We start from the raw sequence: 8,741 nt of genomic DNA on the forward strand, positions 1-8,741 counted from the left end.
ATTTTAAACAAAAAAAAAAAACAGTTTTTATTAAAAATTATTAAAACAAGTAAAAAAGCTGTAAGTAAGTTCGGCCGGGCTGAACATTGAATACCCTCCACCATTTGGGAGGAATTTGGAAATTTTAAAATTTTTCAAAAAAATATTTTTTTTAATTTTTTTAACTATTTTTTTTAATAATATTAAAGAAGAAATAAATTATATATAAATAATAAATAATATTTTTGAAAATTAAATTTTAAATCAAATTTCTTATTTTTTTATCAAAAGTTTTCAAAATAAAAAAATATTAGAAGTTTTCAAAATAAAAATATTCATTATTTTTTAACTGCTTTTTTTAAATTTTATATTAAATTTTAAACAAAATAAAACAGTTTTTTTATTAACAATTATTAAAACTAGTAAAAAAACTGTAAGTTCGGGCTAAACCTTTTTTTTAATTTTTTTAACTATTTTTTTAATAATATTAAATAAGAAATAAATAATATATAAATAATATTTTTAACATTAAATTTAAAATAAGATAATATATATTTTATTAAAAGCTTTTAAAATAAAAAAATATAGATTTTTTAATTATAAATTAATATTATTTTTTTTTTAATTTTTAATTATGATTTTTTTGGATTTACAATCAATATTGGATTTTAAATAAAGTGGTTTTTATAAAAAAATTTCAAAATAAAAAAAAATCTTCATTATTTTTTAACTATTTTTTTTTTAAATTCAATATTAAATTTTAAACAAAATAAAATAGTTTTTCATTAAAAATTGTTGAAACAAGTAAAAAAGCTGTAAGTTCGGCCGGGCTGAACCTTGAATACCCTCAACCATTTAGGAGGAATTTGGCATTTTTTTTTTAATTTTTAATTATAATTTTTTTTTTTTTTTGGATTTACAATCAATATTGGATTTTAAATAAAGTGGTTTTTATTAAAAAATTTCCAAAAAAAAAAAAATCTTCATTATTTTTTAACTATTTTTTTTTTTAAATTCAATATTAAATTTTAAACAAAATAAAACAGATTTTTCATTAAAAATTATTAAAACAAGTAAAAAAGCTGTAAGTTCGGCCGGGCTGAACCTTGAATACACCCCACCATTTGGGAGGAATTTGGCAATTTTCAAAATATTTTTTTTTTATTTTTTTTAACTAATTTTTTTAATAATATTAAATAAGAAATAAATTATATATAAATAATATTTTTTAATATTCAATTTTAAATAAAACAATAAAGTTTTTTTTAATTTTAAATTAATATCATTTTTTTAATAATAATTTTTTTGATTTAAAATCAATATTGGGCTTTAAATAAATTAGTTTTTTATTAAAAGTTTTCAAAATAAAAGAAAACTTCATTATTTTTTTAGTTTTTTTTTAATATTAAATATTTAATATTATTAAATATTAAATTCTAAATTAAATAAAACGTTTTTTAAATTTTTTATTAATTTTTTTTAATAATAAATATTCTCAATTTTTTTGCAGATGCGCTATACCAAAAAGGTTTCAATGTGGCCGGTGGGCCTGGTCACCAAATACGGCGTCAGCAGTCCCATTGTGAAGAATGGCAAAATTGTTGGCTTCTACGATGGCTGGCTGGGTGGTCGAAAATATCCCGTCGACATGGCGGGCTTTGCGGTGAGCGTGAGATTTCTACACGAAAGACCCAAAGCGAAAATGCCCTTTAAAGCGGGCTATGAGGAGGATGGTTTTTTGAAAAGTCTGGCGCCATTTGAAAATGCCGAAATTGAGCTGCTGGCCAACAATTGTACAGAGGTGAGTGGGTGAGGGGAGGGGAGGGCAGAGGGATTACTACAAATTGTTAGAGTTAAGCTAATTTAGTTTCTTGGACTCCGGTCGTTTGTGGGACAACTCTGAGTATGAGTGATGTGAAATATATGAAATCACTCATACTGAACTACTGGGTGAGATGAAAAAACTGCAACCAACTTCAGACTGCTGTTATTTCTAAGCCCCATCGTCCAACAGATGGTCCTTGGAAAAAATATTCTTTTAAAATCCACGTTTATAGGTCCTTGGAAAAAATATTATTTAAAAATCCACGTTTATTGGTCCTTGGAAAAATATTCTTTAAAAATTTACGTTTATTGGTCCTTGAAAATAAATTAAATATTTTCTTGATATAAATTAAAATTTTTTATTTATATATTTTTTTTAAATTATTTTTTTTTTTCTTTTCAGATTCTAACATGGCACACGCAAACAAAAAAGAACAATGCTGCGGAAAAACTGAACATGACCAAATACGGTGATACCAATCTAGTGTTTATAGATAGAGCTCTTGTTAGGCCCTAAGGTAACGTTAAACAAATTTTCAAGATTAATTTAAGGACGATATCTTAAGATAACCAAACAACTATGAAAGACAACAACCAAAGATAGACAGTTTTTTTTTTTTTAAATGGAAACCAAAAATAGAACCACAAACCAAATCAAGAAACCAAATTAAAAAAAAAAAAAAAAAACAAAATAAAATAAATCATTTTATATAAAAAAAAGTGTGTATATAAAATTAAAAAAATAAAACAGAAACTACAAAGACAGTCCAAAAAAAGGCACAAAGTGTAAAGCTTTATAAAAAAATATATCCTCATGAAAAAAAAATATATAAATATGTAAATATTTTATTTTTAATTTTTTTTACATAAAAATAAAAAAAATATTTATATTTTATATAATAAAAATAAGTAATAGTTTCACAATATTTTTTTGTAAATATATAAATAAGATAAAAATACGAAATTAAAAAAAAAAAAACAAATACTTTATTAAATTAACTTTAAAATAAAATATTACACATAAAATGAAAAAAAAAATAAATAACTATTAGTTAGACTGTCAGGTATGATAAAGGTGAGAAAGAGAAAGAAATGGAAATTTGAAATACCCAAAATTAAACAATCATTTTTGTAACAAAACATAAAAACTAAATAAAAAAAATATTAAATATTTAATATTAATGTTTTTTAAATTATTTAATTTAATTTTTTAAGTTTTTTTTGTTTTCCAGAAAATCGTTTTTTTTTTTTTGCCAGAAAAATTTTAATTTAAATATAATTTATTTATAAATAGTTAATTTCAATATTTTTGACAAAATCTAAAAATTATTTTTAAATTAAAAAAATAAATCACCCAATTTTTTGAATTTAAAAAAATGCATATATTTGGAGTTATTTCCATAATTTCTATAAATAATAGTTAATTTCATTATCTTGACAAATTTTATAAATTATTTTTAAGTTAAAAAAATGTTTTCCACCCAAAATTGTTTTAATATTTTTTCACAAAATTGTTATTTATATGATTTTTATATAACAAAAATTCTTGAAAGACACAAAAATAATTTAAAAAAAAAATATGTAAAATTAAACAGATTCGCTTAAATATTTGAATTTTAATATAATTTATACATATAATAGTTAATTTCAAAATTTCGACAAAGTTATTTTTAAATTAAAAAGTTCTTTCTATTTAATTTAAAAATAATTTTCACCCAAAATTTTTACATGTTCTTTTTTTTTTTTTTTTTTTGAAATGATTTCACAAAATTTTTTATTATAAAAATTTTTTAGCAACAAAAATTCTAGAAAGATCACAAAAAATGTTGCCGAAAAAAATTAAACAAAAATGATTAAAAATTTAAACATTTCTTTTAAATTTTTTCTATTAAATTAGTTAACTTTTTCTTCAAATTTTGACAAAATTTACTAATTATTTTGAATTCCAAAATAAAATTGAATTTAACTCCAATGTTATTTTTTTTAATAAAAAAGTAACAAAATTTTAAATTCTTCTTTTACAAAAATATATAAATTATTTTATATAAGGAATAGAGAACATTTTAAATTTAGTTTTATATAAAATAATTCCCAACTAAGAAAAATACAAGTTTTTAATTTCTAAAAAATTTGGAAATTGTTATAAAAACATTTCTAGCCATAAAATCCCAAAATTTAAAAATGATTAAAAAATTTAAACATTTCTTTAAATTTTTTCTATTAAATTTGTTAACTTTTTCTTCAAATTTTGACAAAATTTACTAATTATTTTGAATTTAAAAAAAAAGAATGAATTTTATTCCAACTAAATTTTAATGTTATTTTTTAATAAAAAAAATAACAAAATTTTAATTTCTTCTTTTACAAAAATATATACATTTTTTAAATAAGGAATAGAGAAAATTTTAAATTTATTTTTTTTTTTAAATAGTTCATAATTTAGAAAAATGATTTTTACAAAATTTAGATTTTTCCAAATTTGGAAATTTTTATAAAAATAATTCTTACCATAAAATCCCAAAATTTAAAAATAATTTAAAAAATTTATTTTGATTTTTTTATTAAATTTGTTAACTTTTTCTTCAAATGTTGGCACATTTTACTAATTATTTTGAATTAAAAAAAATTGAATTTTCTTCCAACTAAATTTTGATGTTATTTTTTTAATAAAAAAAGTAACAACATTTTAAATTCTTCTTTTACAAAAAATATAAATTTTTTAAATAAAGAATAGAAAAAATTTTAAATTCAGTTTTTTTATAAAATAGTTCCTAATTTAGAAAAATGATTTTTACAACATTTTGATTTTTAAAAAATTTGGAAATTTAAAAAAAAATTTATAACCATAATAACCCAAAATTCAATAATGATTAAACAATTTAAACTTTTTTTAATTTTTTCTATTAATTTTTAATTTTTTTCTTCAAATTTTGACAAAATTTGAATTTTTTTAATTGATTTCAATTCCAACTTAATTTGATGTTTTTTTTAATAAAAAATTAACAAAAATGTAATTTCTTCTTTTACAGAAATATATATTTTTTTAAATAGGAAATATAGAAAATTTAATTTTTTGTTGTTTTGTAAAAAAAAAAAATATTTAAAAAAATATTTTTACCAGCATTGAATATATTTTTTAATAAAAATTATTTTTACCGTAATGTTCCAAAGTCTAATAAGATTAATAAATTCAAAATTGTTTTTCTATTCAAATGTTTTATTAATTTTTCTTTAAAAATAGTTCCTTTATTTTTTAATTTTTTTAATTCCTATTTTTTATTTATTTTTTGTTTCTAATTTTTAAAACAAATTCCTTTTTGTAATTTTTTTATTTATTTCCCCAAAATTTAATAATTATTATTGAATCCAAAAGTATTTATTTGTTTAGTTTTTTCTTTCTGTTGTTTGACTTAAATATTTTATGATTTTTTTACCCTTTTTTAATTAATATTTTTTATATAATATTCCTTTAGCATATTTTTTTCTCAAATCATTTATTCAAATTTAAAGAAATGGGGAAATATATTTCTACTCAAAATTCAATTTGTTTTTATGTTCCAATTTTTTACATTTTCTATAAATTTCGAATTATGTATAAATTTCGAAATTTAAAAAGTTAACTTCTACTATTAAAAAGTCAATTTTCAAATCAATTTTTTGCTACCTATCAAGAATTTTTTCAATTAAAAAAAAAAAAAAACAAAAATAATAAAATATGTCCCTACCCAAATTACTTTTTTTCTATTTTCTAATTTTTCAGTTTTAAGTTAAATTTTATATTATTTTTTTAATTCTAAATTAAATATTAAAAAATCCAACTATTGAAAATAGTGAAATATGTCTCTACACATTTTTTTTTCAATTTTTTTTCTATAATGAAAATTATTGAATTTCTTCCAATCATATTTCATAATTGAATATCGAATCTATTTTCACTTTCTATTTCTGGTTTTGTTTCCCATCAAAATGTATAAAACCCGGTTATATTTCATATTTAAATTAGATTGCCATGTGCAATTGTCATGCGCCTCAAAGTATGCTTTAGAAATTGAAAATTCCCTTTCTATTGCTTTGGGTGTCATGAGAATGCAGAAGAATTTTGTTAATTTATTTTAAACTATTTGAAAGAAAATTATTTTAAATTACTTTTTATATTATATATAATAAAATTTCATACTTTTTAAAAATGAATTTTAAAATAAAAAATATATGGCGCTCTCTAGAAATTTTATTTAAAAAGACCCCCCCAAAATCATATCAATTTGTTTTTCAAAAACTTGTTTAGCTTTTATTAACACAAAATCAAGCACAAATAACCAACATTTGATTTTTGTTGGAATTGTGATAGATTTATTTACATATTTCAAATACATGACAAATATTTTTAAAACTGTTTTGTTAGTGAAAAAATATACCTTCAAAAATGTAATATTTTATTTTTAAAAATATATGTATACAATTTTTAAATAAAAAACTATGTAGAGTGCTCAAATCTCGAAGTTTATTGTAATAATATTAATTTTAATTTAAGTTATTTTTTGTACTTAAGACAGAATACCTTTTAGTTTGAAAATTGAAAATTGTTTTATAAAACTATTTTTTAAAATAAGTTTTAATTAAATAATTTAATTAAAATATATTTTAAGTTAACATTTCTATAGTTTTTAATTAAACTAAAATTAAATCTGATTTAAGTCTGAATTGAAAAAATAAATATTTAAAAAAAACACGCATAAAAATTAAAATTGTGAATAATGAATAAAATTAAATTTAAATCTAATAACAATTTTCAAACAGAATGTATAACATTAATAAAAGTAATTCTAAAAAATATAATGAAAAAACAACAACAACAACAACTTCCTAAATAAATACATTTTTTTGAGAAAAAAAATAATATTTTTCTTTTCATATTCAAATACGGGAAAGAAAAGGTAAATGAAATATTGCCACTATACCCCATGTTGTAACCAACATTTTACCGGCAAAACTACTAGCTACATAAATATTGCTTTCTAGGATCCACAATGAAATTGAATGTAGATTATTTCCCCCTTTGACAACAATCCCCAAAAATGGACGAAAATGGTAAAATTTGGGCCTTTTTGGAAAATATCCAAAAATAGCCCCAAAAGCTCTAAAACAAATGTTGTAACCAATTTTTTACCGACAAAACTGCTAGCTACATAAATACTGTATTCTAGAGCCCATAATAAAATTGAATGAAGACTATTTTCTCCATTGACAACAACCCCGAAAATTGGACGGAAATGGGAAATTTTGGGCTTAATTGAAAAATTCGCCAAAATAGCCCCAAAAACTCTAAAACAAATGTTGTAACCAACATTTTACCAACAGAACTTCTAGCAACATAAATATTCTATTCTAGGACCCATAATGAAATTGAATGTAGATTATTCCCTCTTTTAACAAAAATCCCCAAAAGTGAACAGAAATGGGAAATTTTGGGCTTAATTGGAAAATTTCAAAAAAATAGCCCAAAAAACTCTAAAACAAAATTTCTGAATTATTTACTCATATTGAACGTCCAATTTCTAGCATATAACATATTTATTACAATTTATCTTCTATGGAGACCCATAGTGAAATTTGCTTTAGAACAATTCTTCCTTTGTCATCAAATTCCTAGAGTGGAAAATTATCGTCGATTTTTACCTAATTGTAAAATACCTAAAAATAACATTAAAAAGCACATTAATATATTTTAATTTACATGCTCACATTGCAAGCAAATTTCTAATTAATGTTGTATATATAACAATTTCTCATATTTGGAAACCTATAGTGAAATTAGATAAAGAACGTTTTCTTCTTTGACATCAAGTCCGTGAAGTGGAGAATAATGGAAGATATAGGCCTAATTGCAAAGTTCCTGAAAATAAGCAAAAAATAACATTAACATGTACATATATCCACATTGAAGAGAACAAATCTAGTCCATACAACAATTTATGTTCTATAGAGACTTATAATCGTATTTGATGTGAACAATTTTCTCGAACATCACCGCACCCCTGCGAAAATTTGATTAAAATCCAATATATATTAAAAATAGCATCATTAAATCCCCTAAGAAATTTCTGAATGCCATTTTCACGATGATCCATAATATCTACAGATTTCTTGTGTTCGTTGACTCATAGTGAAATTTGGTTTAGAATCATTTCTTCTTTGATGTCGTACCCCAAAATTGTGGTTTTGTGGCTAATTTTGGCAGTATATCGAACACGCGTTAAAATTACACCACATAATCCTTAATTTTATATATTAAATTTGATATTGAATTTTTCGCGATGATATATAGTATATACAGATTTTATCTGTTTGGTGACCCATACTCAAATTTTGTGTAAAACAATTTCTCCATTGGCATCACTCATGGCACATAATCGAGAACAGATTAAAATTACTTCATAAATATTTAGTTTTTGTATATATCACATTAAAAACGGGATTTTCGTGACATATAACATGTCGAGAGACTTCCAATTTTAGCTTACTCCTAGAAAACTTATTGCAGAACATTTCTTCCATTGGCATCATATCCCAAAAATGTTGTATTCAGGCTATATTTAATCATATTCAAATAAAATCGAAGGAAAAATGTCAAAAAAAGAGTAGTACTGCCTTTGAGCGGAAATTTCCGTGGTACATATCCTGTCCCGAGACTTCCTTTTTTCACAGGCCCATAGTAAATTCGATGTAGGAAATTTCTTCCGTTGACAAGTTATCCAAAAAATGTCGTGGACAGGCTCTTTCAAATCAATTCCCAAAATCAAAAAAAAATCCAAAAAATAAAAAATATATTTGACGCCTTCGAAAAATTATCTACCGGCAACGAGTTCAGCAAAATTCAAAATTAGGTCCGGCTTTGTTATATGTTTTAAGCCCAAACATTTTTCAATTTCTTTAGTTAT

At 21.1% G+C, this 8,741-nt stretch overlaps 1 protein-coding gene and 1 long non-coding RNA gene across 4 annotated transcripts in view; one reads left to right on the forward strand and one right to left on the reverse strand.

Moving 5' to 3' along the window:
- The window catches only part of LOC101891900 (galactosylgalactosylxylosylprotein 3-beta-glucuronosyltransferase P), a 139,085-nt gene extending 135,991 nt beyond the window's left edge, over window positions 1-3,094 (forward strand). Inside the window, exons 8-9 of one of the 2 annotated variants that reach the window (XM_059129480.1) lie at window positions 1,490-1,780; window positions 2,207-3,094. In XM_059129480.1, the coding sequence (XP_058985463.1) occupies window positions 1,490-1,780; window positions 2,207-2,320 (405 nt within the window). In that variant the 3' untranslated portion in view covers window positions 2,321-3,094. The remainder of the gene's footprint in view (window positions 1-1,489; window positions 1,781-2,206) is intronic. The other variant, XM_059129481.1, reaches the window with a different exon arrangement.
- A 4,428-nt stretch (window positions 3,095-7,522) lies between these two features.
- On the reverse strand, window positions 7,523-8,736 carry LOC109614114 (uncharacterized). 2 transcript variants are annotated; one of them, XR_009343840.1, is made up of 3 exons: window positions 8,657-8,736; window positions 7,768-8,578; window positions 7,523-7,696 (listed from the first exon to the last, which is right to left on the reverse strand). It is a non-coding gene; the product is annotated as an uncharacterized LOC109614114 (long non-coding RNA). The 2 variants fall into 2 exon arrangements; XR_002195376.2 differs by lacking the exon at window positions 8,657-8,736 and having other exon boundaries at window positions 7,768-8,617.
- Window positions 8,737-8,741: the final 5 nt, after the last annotated feature.

The sequence above is a fragment of the Musca domestica genome, unplaced genomic scaffold (assembly GCF_030504385.1).
Source record: "Musca domestica strain aabys unplaced genomic scaffold, Musca_domestica.polishedcontigs.V.1.1 61, whole genome shotgun sequence".
NCBI classification, from domain to species: Eukaryota; Metazoa; Arthropoda; class Insecta; order Diptera; family Muscidae; genus Musca; species Musca domestica.